This window comes from Taudactylus pleione, unplaced genomic scaffold, assembly GCF_031769625.1.
Source record: "Taudactylus pleione unplaced genomic scaffold, aTauple2 ptg001381l, whole genome shotgun sequence".
Taxonomy (NCBI): domain Eukaryota; kingdom Metazoa; phylum Chordata; class Amphibia; order Anura; family Myobatrachidae; genus Taudactylus; species Taudactylus pleione.
Window position 1 is genome coordinate 284221 of NW_028285781.1, and position 13929 is coordinate 298149.

The 13929-nt window shown below is 46.8% G+C and overlaps 1 protein-coding gene across 3 annotated transcripts in view; it reads left to right on the forward strand.

Moving 5' to 3' along the window:
* The window catches only part of PLA2G4F (phospholipase A2 group IVF), a 90171-nt gene that overhangs the window by 38474 nt on the left and 37768 nt on the right, over nt 1–13929 (forward strand). For all 3 annotated transcript variants that reach the window (XM_088463481.1, XM_088463479.1, XM_088463480.1), the window contains 2 exons: nt 3520–3560; nt 3661–3703. In XM_088463481.1, the coding sequence (XP_088319607.1) occupies nt 3520–3560; nt 3661–3703 (84 nt within the window). The remainder of the gene's footprint in view (nt 1–3519; nt 3561–3660; nt 3704–13929) is intronic.

Consider the following 13929-nt stretch of genomic DNA (forward strand, 5'->3'; position numbering starts at 1 on the left):
GTTCAACCAGACTCGTTCTCCCTGTGTAACTTCCTGCCCCCTGCATCCCTTAGCCACACCATCTCCCCACTGCGTCATCTCTCAGCCACACAATCTCCCCACTGCGTCGTCTATCAGCACACCATCAGGAATGAGGGGCTGCATTTTTACATTATTGTGGGCTTGTCAACTTTCCATGTGTATTTGATGGACACTGACGCAGATACACACACACACACACACACTGACAAAGCCTACACAAACATACACACCTCTTTCACACAAATGCAGCCAGCCAAATAAATACAATGCCCCCCCCCCCCCCCAGTGGCAAAAAAACTAATACACACCTGCTCTGGAGCGAAGAGAGCGCCGGGGAAGGAAGAGTCACTCTGTCACCCCTCAGTTCTCAGGATACAGAATGGGAAGACTGCCTGGGAGGGGGCTGCATGCTTCTGCTGCAGCTCCCCCTACAGTCAGCAACGGCAGGCTCAGTTGCCTGCTCATTACATGATTAGAGTGACAAATCTTCGGTTCGGGCGCAATGGTGGCAGGGGGGCAGGCAGGAGGGCGGTGTGGATACGATGCCCTGGCCATGGTCACCCCCTTCTGCTTGGCCTGCCTCGGCGCCCAGGGCACATGCTCTGCTCGCCCCTCCCCCTAGTTACGCCACTGGGCAGATGTACAAAGCTCTGGAAAGTGATACAGTGGAGAGATTCGTCTCAATGGGTAATGCCACCGTCAGGTGGCTTTATCCAATAGAAGCCTATGGGCTTCTTCTAGGGATGCTCTTCCTTGGGAAGAAGGACGCCAGAGGGACTTCTGGGTGTTAAACCCGGAAGTCTCTCTATCCGGAGCCATCACAAAGGACAGCTCTTATCGGGAGAGCTGTCCTTTGCAATATTCTTGGTACATAATGCGGTAGCGATGCTTAGAACTTCCCGCCCTATGTCAGTGGTTAACTGGAGGAAGCACTGCTGATGCCAACATGGGATGAGGTAAGTGCCCAGAGACTATGGAGCTCATTCAGACCTGCTCGCACCTAGCGTATGGAAATCCAGTGCACACCCAGCACGGCAGGCGATCGCACGGCAAGGCATTAGCACGCCCACTATGTCTTGGTATTCAATCACTTTGTGTATGCAGATGCCCACCATCCATTCATAAGACACTCACTTGCGCACGTCATGTCCTGGAAGTGCATGAAACCATTAGGGAGGTGTAGGTACATGGATAATGGGGAAGTGTAGGTACATGGGGAGGTGGGAACATGGGGAATGGAGAGGTGTAGGTACATGTAGAATGGGGAAGTGTATGTAGATAGGGAATGGGGAGGTGTAGGTACATGGATAATTTGGGGGTGTAGGTACATGGATAATGGGGAGGTGTAGGTACATGGATAATGGGGAGGTGTAGGTACATAGGGAATTGGGAGGTGTAGGTACATGGGGAATGGAGAGGTGTAGGTACATGGATAATGGGGAGGTGTAGGTACATGGATAATGTGGAGGTGTCAGTACATGGATAATGAGGAAGTGTAGGTACATGGGGAGGTGTCGATACAAATGGGAATGGAGAGGTATAGGTACATGGGGGTTACAGGATAACCTCTGAGATATGCACCTCTGACAACATTTGGCATCCTGTGAGACTTGATAAACAGATCAAATTCTATGAAGACATCCATTTTTTACAAATTTGGAGATTTTCCCCCTCTGATAAAAAGACCCCTAGCTCTTGGTAAATTACTATGAATAGCTTTTCTTCATCACCGCTCATTGATGATCATTTACTTCCTTTCGGCTAATGGATGAGTACTCATATTTTAGCATACTTTTAATTGTTCTTTATTTAAATCTCTGCGCCTCACTAACCAGTCTCTGTTGAACTTTCACACTGAAAAGTTTTCACTTTTTTTCTGTGCTCTGTTCTACTAGAAATACAGGTGAGACTATTCACCCGTTAGTCACTGCAAACTTTCCCAGCTCATCTAGCTTAAAGTGATACTAGGTCCCAACATGTACACTTGCAGAAGGCAGTCAGTGAAAATAACTGCAGTGTAAAATTAAAGTGAAACAATATGAAAAGCTTCTAGGATCAATGTCAGTCACACGAGCTGCTAAAGTTTACAGTGACCAATAGGTGAATATTTTCCCCACAATTTTTAGGAGTAATTTTTTTTTTTTTTTTTATTTGGACCGAATTTCTTTATCCCCATGATGACAATCCACGTTTGTCATATTTGGCATGCACTTAATTAATTTTGATCAGTTAATATATGGGTATATGTGTATTACACATCCCAGACAAATGTTAAATGAAGGTTACAGTATATACTATAGGCTCTGCACAATTATTGTAGAATATGCATTCCTTTCATTTTAGTAACATGACCAAAACAATTTTTTATTTATTATTATTTTCTATATTGCACATCAAGATATAAGCAGGATTTGAGACCAGTCGATTAACATTTTTCAGAATCCATTGTACTTTCAAAAGCTATATTAATAGGGAATGGAGAATGCCATATTAATATTTTATCTATTTGTTTTAGAAATGTTAGTTGTTTTTTTTAACCTGTTTTTTTTTCTTGCCTGTCCCCCTTCATTTTGCTGTTTTGTCCTGATGCCAGTCACATTCTAATGATAGGAATGGAAGAAACTGACTCTACTAATTTATATAGAAAGCTGGACTCTGGACCTCCTTCAGACCCGCTCGCTAGATGCGATCGCGCGCATCCAGCGTATGCAAATTTGTCAAAGTGACGCCATGGGAAGTGCTCGCTCGCCAAGGCATAAGCACACCCACTTTGGCTGTGCGAGCGATCGCTCTGTGTATGCAGACACCCATTAGCGTATGTTGAGACGCCCACTAGCGCACTTCATCTCCAGGAAGTGTTTTAAAACATTGGTACATCGAGCACCATCAGTAGCGATCGGCCTTGCACTGCGAGGACTTCAGTGTAAAAAACAGGCATGTGACGTGTACTATGACGCTGCTTGTTAATTATGCACGCCTTAAAAACGGCATTGAAACTTCGAGGCACGCCTACGTTCACACCTCCACACCCCCGTTATTAGTGGCCTGCCCCTGTTACCACCCACAAACGGCATCTCCTGTCACTCATTTCACTGGGCGAGCGAGCAGGCTGCGATCGCACAGAGTAGTTCGTGCACGCGCAGAACGAAGCGTGCGCATGCACGTATGCAAACCATCGGGCCGCTTGCGAGCGCACAGCGCTAGCGAGCGGGTCTGCATGAGGTCCTCTGTCTTTTATAGGTAATGGGAGAGAATAGAAAAAGTAACCGCAGAGGCTTTATTTTCTAAACCTCCAATAATACATACTAGTTTCAAGAACATCAGAGTGCTGGGATTTTGGAATGGGAGTTACAATCATAAACTATTTTAACCATTCAGGCATAAAGCACTGATTTGAGACATATAAAAAAGTTCTTTCTCCATATAATCAAAGCACAAAATTATGCAAAAGTTCTAATGCTAACTGTTTGGCAATCATGTTAATTTTGGTTTTCTTAGGACAAAGAGGTGTTGGAAGTTGAGTTTCACCTTGAAAAAAGGTAAGAAATTAGTTTTTTTATAGACTGGTTGGTCTATTTAAAAATGCAAGGCTAAATTGTTTTATAATAAATGGAAATTAATGTTGTATTCTGTTGACAGCAAAAGTCCACCAACTGAAATTATAACCAATGGCGTGCTAGTGGTGAGTATATTAATAATGCAGATAGATCAATTATCTGCATAGAGTGAGAAGTGAAGAGTGCAGAGTATGTACACATGCACTGAACACACATAAAAAGTAATAATTCCAGGATGGATTCATCTTACCTGAAAATAATATACAGATTATGAGACCTGGGTTATATGTGACAAGAAGGTAAGAGCACATTTTAGATGCTAAAGACATACTAATTGCGCCTGATTAACCAGTAGGCTCATCTGGCTGCAGCCCAGGGTGCCAAAACTTGGGGTGTGTTGAGCCCATTCAGTAACTACAGTTTCTGTCAGGGCTGGTTTAAGGGGGGTGGGGGGGCGACAGGGGCGGTCGTCCCGGGGGCCCCCACCTGTAGTGCACCTGTTGAAGTGGTGGTGGAGCCAAAAAGGCAAGCCCTACATCACCTGTGAATCGTGGGATTACAGCACGAGGGGGTGGGGCCTAATTAAGTAAGGTGCCCGCTTTCGCAACCAGCAGCTCCTGCATATGTGTGTGTGTGTGTGTATATGTGTGTGTACTGTGTTTATGTGTATGTATGTGTTTGTGTGTACAGTATATGTGTTTTTGTATATGCAGTATGTGTTAGTGTGTATGTATGTGTCTAATGTGTGTATAATGTGTATGCATAAGTGTTAATGTGCTTGTATGTGTTCATGTGTGTGTCTACTGTATATGTGTGGTAGTATGTATGCTATATATATATATATATATATATATACACACTAGTGTGTGTGTGTGTGTGTGTTTAACAGAAGGCAAGTAATCGGGGGGAGGGGAGGTAGGGGTAAGCTCCATTTGGCGGGGAACTGGGGTAGGCTCCGTGTGGCTTGGTGGGGGCCCCCACAATTTAGTTGCACCAGGGCCCCCACAAGTCTCATTCCAGCCCTGGTTTTTGGTACAGCAGAGCGGAAGAGGAGGAGGATAGAGTAGAGAAGAGAGGATGCGGCAGGTACTAGGTGAGGAGATGTATAGTAGAGAAGGGGTTGCTCCATATTGAAAACATTCTCTAGATACAATCCAGTTTCAAGGGACTTAGGACCTCATTCAGAGTCGTTCGAAGCGGCCGCACGGTCGTACGCCACCGATGTTTGCTTAACTGCGCATGCGTAAAGTTCGCAATGCGCGTGCGCAAGCTAGCCGCTACGATCAGAAATTTCTCTCTCCTTGAACACAGCCAGGTCGGTAGTTTGAGTGACAGATTGAGGCGTTTGTGGGTGGTAACAGGGGAAGGTGCTTGAAAACGGGGGAGTGGAGATCCGAACGCAGGCGTGCCTAATTATGCGAACGGCATTTTATGGGAGTGCATAATTAACAAAGTAGTGTCATTGCACACGTGACATGGGAGGTTTTTACACTGACATGATCGTAGAGCTTAAGAGAGGGTATGGTCAACCTTAAGCTCTACGACCAGTTCCGATGGTCTCGATTAATCCTTATATGCCCGGAGATGACGTGTAATGCATACGAGAAGGGGGCGTATTTTTTGTCTTACGGCCGCTTCCTCCCCTTGGTCGGCCAGCTACCGATCCGAACTTAGGGACGCAACTTGCGAGGGAATCATTTGCATATCCGGCCCCTTTTCCCGTACGACCATGCGGCCGCTTCGACCGACTCTGAATGAGGTCCTTAATCTCAACCCTCTACAGTCGTCTTCTTTCACATAATTAACCTGACAAGGAAATTCATGAACTGGTCTGGGTGAAGGACATAGGTCCTTGGACCCTGGAGAATGGCTTAAAATCAAATGGGGGCTAATGAAAAGTTCCATCTTTGTACTCATTAAGGAAAACTCTTTTGGAGGTCTATTCATCATCACTTAATTTATACAAAAGCAGGTGAAAAATACAATTTTCACTTACTTTTGTACAATTTTAAGTATCGGACCCATTAATTAGTCATGTAATGCAGGAGATATGACAGATATCTCCTGATTTCAAATATGCATTGATAATTTCCACAATACTTTAGTATTAGAAATTATGAAATTCATAAAGTTCCGAAAATGTTTTTTTTCCAGAACTTGATTAAGAAACTGTATGCCACCCTGAGATGGCGTACAGCCCACGATAGTCTTCACGGGCTGCTGTTTACATGACAGCCTGTGAAGATTTACATGCCAACCCTGCCACTGCTACCAGCAGAGGGATCTGTTCAGAGACCTCCCTGCTGTGTCTGAACCTCAGAACTTCGGGAGCTGAGAGCTCTGGGGCACCACACACATGTGGCTACACTGCTTCTACTTGACTCAACAGCAGAAGACAGTCAGAAGGAGACAGGTGAGGGGGATGCTGCTGCGATGGTGCCCCCCATCGCTGCAGCAGGATGCGGCGGAGGGGAAGAAGGGAGTGGAAACCACTACTGGGAAAGTATGCGGTGCATGGAAGAAAGCAGTAGGGGAGGAGAGTGTACAGGGGGAAGGGGGGGGGGGTACAGAGCAGACACTGCACTGGGTAAAGAATGTGGGGACGGGAAACAGCAGTAGGGAAAGGAGAGAGGCCACGGGGGAGACCGAAGCTGACAACGGGATAGGAGGGGGGAGTTTACACACAGCAGTGGGCTGGGGGGCACCTGCAGTGGGGGAATCCATAGGGACACTGTAGAGAAGGGGCCAGAGAATAGACAGAATGAAAACTGAAAGGGCAGAGTCTCTGAGAGGGAATAGAGACATCCTCACCACTTGTCATTCAAAGCACAGCATTAGCTCTTTATTTTTAATCCAGCTCCTCCTCCCTTAATATCATAATACAATATATTATTATAGGTTCAGAGTAATGTGTGGCAGACATGTGAGTCTGCACATGGGTCCATATTCTTTTATGTTATTATGGTTTTCTGATGTGCTCGATTGGTTTCAGTTAATATACTGCACCATTCCATATTTTATTCTAATTTATTTTTTATGTTGGCTACTGCAATGAAAATATGGGGATATATATGTGTATGTGTGTAGCCTCCTGCTTCTAACCCCTGCCCCTGCATCTCACGACAGGCCTCTGTATCTACCCACAACCCCCTGCGTCTCACCAGTGTCACCACAATTCCCCCTGCAGCTGGCTTGGACACGGCCACTGGAATGTGCAGGGAAGGGCAGGATGTTCATGGATGAGAGATTTGTATTGCAGATACCATAAGCATTATCAGCAGCATGTGCCTGTGGCACCTGTGCATATTTCCACAGCCTCCATGCTCACCCCCTCCCTGGCTGCTGAACATGGCGATGAGCAATGTAGTCTTCGCACAATATACCCTGTATTTTCTGGTCTTCCTCTTGAGCTTCCTTGCTGTGGTGCCCCTGTCCGAGAACAGCCCTGACTTCCATGGAAGGTGCCTCCTGTTCACCAAGGCCGTGTGGCGGAGCGAGAATATCACGCTGGATTTGGAGCACTTCATGGTGGAAGACTGGTGGCCGGGGTCCTTCTGCAGGTTCAGCATAGGGATGGACATGTGGCAATTATGGATATGTTGCCCAGTAAACCGCAGCAAGAGGAAACAAAGAGGTAAAGATCAATGAAGACCGACTCAGCCTATCTGTGTGTCTACAGAAAAAACTTGCAAATTGCCTTAAATACTGGATTGCATGTGAAACCAGTAAGCAATTTTTTTAACCTTTTAAAATATTTTTAAAGATCATGCTGCTTAACCCCAAAACCTAAGAATGCTCTCTGTATTGCATAGCAGTCACTGGGATGCACTGTGTATTGTTTGGTCATTTGGGTGTTCTATGTCACACGCCGGCCTGGAGACCCCAGAATCAGACCCCGTCGCTTACCTGTGCGGTGCCTGACCCGCGCTGTCTTCCGGCTCCCGCGCTGTACGCTCCTTCAACATCTCTCAAGGCAGTCTCCGCTGTTGTCCTCTGGAGGGTCCCGCTGCTGTGCTGCTCCCACGCCGGCTCCTGCTGACCGCTGGTCCCCGCTGACTACCTCCAGGAAGCGCTGTCCTCCGGTCCATGGGCGCGGCCATCTTGGATTGCCCATGTGACCCCACTACCACCAATGAGGAGTATTCTCCTTCTCTCTCAGCCTGTCAGCTCCCAGTGTCCACTACAAAAGGATCCCCAATGCTCACACAAGTTGCCAGTGCAACTAGTTTCTTAGTTTAACTAAGCAAGCCTTCCCACTGCGCTCCAGCCGCTCCACGTAGCCACTCAGCTACCAACGTCTACCCACGGCTATCCAGCCGCTCCACGTAGCCACTCAGCTACCAACGGCTACCCAGCCGCTCCACGTAGCCACTCAGCTACCAACGTCTACCCACGGCTATCCAGCCGCTCCACGTAGCCACTCAGCTACCAACGTCTACCCACAGCTATCCAGCTGCTCCACGTAGCCACTCAGGTACCAACGTCTACCCACGGCTATCCAGCCGCTCCACGTAGCCACTCAGCTACCAACGTCTACCCACGGCTATCCAGTCGCTCCACGTAGTCACTCAGCTACCAACGTCTACCCACGGCTATCCAGCCGCTCCACGTAGCCACTCAGCTACCAACGTCTACCCACGGCTATCCAGCTGCTCCACGTAGCTTCCCAGCTACCAACGTCTACCCACGGCTATCCAGCCGCTCCACGTAGCCACTCAGCTACCAACGTCTACCCACGGCTATCCAGCCGCTCCACGTAGCTACTTAGCTACCAACGTCTACCCACGGCTATCCAGCTGCTCCACGTAGCTTCCCAGCTACCAACGTCTACCCACGGCTATCCAGCCACTCCACGTAGTCACTCGGCTACCAACGTCTACCCACGGCTACCCAGCCGCTCCACATAGCTTCCTAGCTACCATGCTACTGCCGCATTCCTCAAACTCCTGTCAGTTCGCTGCACCCTCATGCGGAGAAACTTCATTAAGCCAAGTCTCCTCCAGCGAGCGTCTGCGCCAAGTAATACAGATCCAAGGCCCAGTCCGGGAACACAGCTCCTAAATCCCACGATTGTGACACTCTAGAGAATTTATATCTGTCACTTGGATGCTCCATATATTGTAGGACAGTCTCCGAAAGCTCTCTGTTGTATGTTAGTCTCTGGAATGCTCTCTATTATATGGTGGTCTCTGGATTGCCCTCTGTATTGTATGTCATCTGGAATATTCTCTGTATTGTATATTGGTCTCTTTGATGCTCTTTTATTCTGTACTATATGTTGGTCTCTGGAATGCTTTCTGTATTGCATGACGATCTCTTTCGAATGCCCTCTATATTGTATTGTAGTCTGTGGAATGCTCTCTGTATTTTATAGTGTTCTCTGGAAGGGCTGTAGTTAGGATGCCGGTGGTCAAAATGCCGACCGCCATAATCCCGACACTGAAAGCCCGGCATGAGACTAAAGATAGGAGTTTAAATTCCGACGCCTATCATTAGCCCCACGTCGAAATCCCAACGCCCGGCATCCCGAACGAAGTTTAGCTGGGCATCGCGACGTGTTAGGTTTAGGCACTCCCGGGGGGACTTAGGGTTAGGTACCCCCCTGGGATGGTTAGGTTTAGGCTAGGGTAAGGGGGGGTTAGGAACCACTGGGGGTGATGTTAGGGTTAGGTATCCCCCTGGAAGAGTTAGGTTTAGGGTAAGGGGAGGGGGTGTTAGGGTTAGGCACCACGGTGGGGGACTTGGGGTTAGGCACCCCCAAGGGAGGGTTAGGGGGGAGATGGGAGGGCTAAAGATCCTTATGTGCTGGCATCGGGATTTTGATCTGACGGGATTTGAACTAGCAGCTGGAATGCCCCTCTGGAATGCTCTCTGTATTTTATAGTGTTCTCTGGAATGCTCTTTGTTTTGTATACCGGTCTCCCTGGAATGCTATTTGTATACTAGTCTCTTTGGAATGCTCTTTGTATTCCATATCATTCTTTGGAAGGTTATTGAATGAAAGTAGGCAATTTTTTTATTTAAGTCAATCTTCACAAAATGTTATATTTACCAATAGTTGCCTCCTAAATTATATATTTAGTAATGAGTGTATCAATTCGTAGACTTCTATTTATTAACGGAGGGCTTTCACATTGACCTATTTTTGGAGCAGAGCTGTAGCAAGCACATTTCTTATATACACAATACTGCTCTCCTTTAAAAACTAGCAGTGTTGATTTCCACCACTGACTTGACTGAGTAATTTGGTACAAAGACCAGAGCAAAAAAGAATTACCATGGATATGTTCTGTGGATCCACCCTAACTCCTCTTTCAGACCCTCACTCTGCAGAAGACTGCTGAGAGCAACTAATTGAAAGCAAATATACTGTAGAGCTAAGAGTTGAATTGCGTCATATCCCCAGAAACGTCAGTCTTCCTTTCTTGGAAAGCCATACTGTCTATGTTCTCCTCTCCAACTTCAGGTTGCTGTCATTTATCACCCCCAGGTTAAGTTTCCAAATTCCTTGACCACTATGCTGGCTGGCTCATTTATCCTTTTGATCTGATGCTAAATTTCCAGTTTCCATTGTTATAGACACTCCTTTGACTTTGTCTCTGCCTGTTTCTGCTCCATCTCTAGTTTATCCAACTTGACTTTCCTGTTCTCCGACCATAACCTTTTTTCCTTCTACCACACCTTACCTGCTTACCCTCCATTCCCTGCACCTAAATTCGCACACACATACCGCAACACCTAAATATGCTTTACCCAAGTCACTTTTCATAGTCACTAAATTACTATCTCCTGTGACTGCCCTGTCCTGCCATAATCAGACTGCCTCTTTCTGCAACAAAACACTCTTTTTAGCCCTAGGCAGTACAGCTCTTGTCACCACATGTAATCTCAGGTGACCTTCACTTGCAAAAATGCCCCTGAACTGCTGAGTTTCTATACCGACTTCCTCAACTATAAATGAATCCTTTCATTTTACAACACTGGACTTCCACTTGCTAAGCCAACTACTTCCCTCCTTTAATATTCACCAAGTTTATGACACCCACCACATCTTTAACTTGCTTCTCTATTCACCTGCACCCTTCTCCCGATTCTTTTGTCTTAGCCCATGATAAAATTGACACCATTAGATAAGATATTTGCTCATGCCAAATTCTACATACTTCACCATTTTCTCCTGTAGTCACAAGTCCACCCTACATTCTCTCCAGTTCACAGTTCATATTACAATCTCTCCTGCAACCAAAGTCTTTGCACTCATGGCATCATCACTGCCTACAACTTGCCCCCCTGGACCTTATTGCCTTCCAACATCTCGGCTCCATCTCCCACTGCAGTGCCATATCTAGCTCACCTATATAACCTGTCGCTCTTCACTAGCAAATTTACAGCCTACTTTAATAAAGATCTCATCTCTCAAATTCTAAAGAATATATCTCTCAAGCCTGCCTTACTTTCCAACTTCCACCCTATTTCTCTCTTCCCCTTTGCCTCCAGTCACTTTTTCTTTTCTCACTGCCTTATTGACTGTCTGCAGTCAGGATTCTGCCCCCAACATTCCACTGAAACTATGCTCACATAAGTGATCAATAATCGATTTACCACAAAATCTAAAGGTTAATTATATATACTCGTTCTCTTGGTAGTCCCTCTTCTCCTGCAAAGTTTTTACTCCTTTGGCCTATGTCGCACAGTTCTTTCCAGGTTCAAATCCTATCTAATGCATCACACTTTTAGTGTCTCTTGTATATCTTCCCCTCCACCCTCACTCTGTTGGAGTCCCACTTGCCTCTGGCCCTGGCCCTCTGCTTTTCCACTGTACACCTCTTCTTTTGTAGTAATTTTCTAATTTGACCTCCAGTACCTCCTCAACCCTGATGGCATACAGATGTACTGCTCCTCTGACCTCTCCACTTCTGTACTATCTGTATAACCAACTTTCTCACTGCTATATACACATGGGTGACCCAAAGCTACCTAAAGTTCAACATTTCAAAAACCTAAACTTATTATTTTCCTTCCTCTCAAGATCACCACCTAACTTCACATTTCCCACACTATCCGTAACATATTTTTCCTTTGTCTCTCAAGCCTGATGCTTTGGTGTCACACCCTGTACTTTATCTATCACATCCAGTCTTTCTTCCATTCATGCCAATCTCAACCTTAGTCAGGCTACACAGTTTTCCAAACAAGATTATACCAATTATTCATTCTCTCATCATCTCCTGCCCTGAATACTGCAACCTCCTGCTATCTGGCAATTTCCCATCCATCTTGTCTTGCTTCAATTTATCTTAAATTCCACACAAAGACAGGCCATACATCAGAATGATAGCATTCCAACCAGCCTACTAGTTGGTTGGTTGGTTGGAATGATAATCAGGCAGTGTATAGGAGCAAATGATAATCACTCGTTTGCTTCCACACACTGCAAAACGGGCAAAAACGGTCGATCCAACTAGTTGGGAAAATCAAACATGTTTGATTTTTTTTCTCAGCTAGTTGCCTGCTAATTGTTTTTGCGTAGGGGGAAAGTTACCAACTTTCCCCCCAACTGAACGACAGTGTCCGCCTACTTTTTCACCATCCTCATGGCCATCACGCCTCTGTCAGCCCGGGATTCTGGAGGAAGATTGGTGGTACTGGATCAGCCCTGCTGCTGCATGTCCCCTATATATATACACAAATGTTCCCGTGATTTTTCCCCTCCCCCAGGATCAGCACACCCCTTCTCCCGCAACGTATTTAGTCCAATATACTGTAGATACGGCCCACGAACACCACCAGCAACAGCACTGAACATACAGTAGCAGGCAACAAGATGGCACAATGCAGGGAGCAGTCAGCAAAAGCCTCCAGGGTTGTCCCAGAGAGATAGCAGGACACACACAAATATAGGAAGGCAAGAAAAAAAGTGGGCAATGGAGCCAGGAGTACACTCTGGAGACAGCAACTCTCCCTCCCTCTGTCCAATCTGTATAATAATATGGTACCACCGTCCAGCAGCAGCAGAAGGGGGGAATAGCAGATAAGTGAGGGAGTTCCTGGGGATCCTTAATCAGAGGAAGCAGAACGGGTTCTGAATTCAACCCCGGTTACTTCAGCCACACTCCGAGTCCCAGGGGATTGTGTGGAACAACACTGCTCTTACAGAACCTAATCCATGATGGCGGCTGCCCAGAGCCTAGCGCCACTGGGCAGGGCAGAGGGGGACCCACCAACCTGGTCTTGGAAGCAACCGTAAGTACAGTGGCAGTAGAAGGACCGCTGGGCAGCAGGAGGAGGTGGGAAAAGGAGGAAATGACGAGCGGTGGCAGCACAGCTTCAGGTCCCGGAGTAGGCCTTATTGGAGAACGGGCATCTGGAGGGCAGCAACTGGCTGGGAGAGGACCTCACAGTGCGTGCACGTGGGCAACGGTGCCCACAGGTGTAGGAGTGCAAATGGGCTCCCTATGTGCTGTGGATGGAGACTGGCAGCAGGAGCTCCCGCAAAACATGTACGCTCACCCAAACAGTTTAAGAATTTTAAAATAATAAATAGACATGCAAAAAAAAAAATTCTATTAAAAAAAATAATAATAATTATTCAAATCATGCAGAAGTAGGCAGAACCTGTCAGACTACTTGACCTCAGAAGTTGGAGAGAGGTTTGCTGGTGTACTGAAAAAGTTGGCTGGTTGGCTTGTCTGTTGAAAAAGTTGGTTAGGTGTGTTGGGCACTGTTTTAGTTGGACCCATACGCGCACGCAGGGGGGGTTTCCGAGCACCTAGAAACCCCCCCTGCACGCCACTCCATCGCAGCGCACCTTACAGGTTTTTTTTTTAAAGAACCTGATTGTTGCTGGCTGAGCTGGCTGTAGGGGGAGCTGCAGCGGTAGCGCGCAGCTCCTCCCGGGCAGTTCCCATGGTGCCGGAAGGGGATCTAGCTGTTACCATTGTGGAAGGGCTGAGATATCGGAGCCTGCTGATGGTGAGTGAGTCAGTGACCGACGTTCTCTCCCAGACCCGCACCACGTGCGTGTAATGTATTACATGTGGGGGAGCCGGTGGGGGCGGAGAGGTGATCTTTAATTAGCCATGCCAGCGCTTGTCAGTGTGTATTTCAGTGTGTGTGTCTAAGGGTTTGTCAGTGTGTGTGTGTCTGTGTGTATAGGCTTTGTTTTGTCACTGCAGTTTGTGTGTCTGTGTCAGTGTGTGTGTTTCTAGGCTTTGTCAGTGTGTGTGTTAGTCTGTGTGTATAGTCTTTAAGTAAAGTATGTGTGTCTTTGTCAGTGTGTGTATAGGCTTTGTAGTGTGTGTGTCGGCTTTGTCAGTGTGTGTCTGTGTGCGTGTATATGTCACTGTGTATG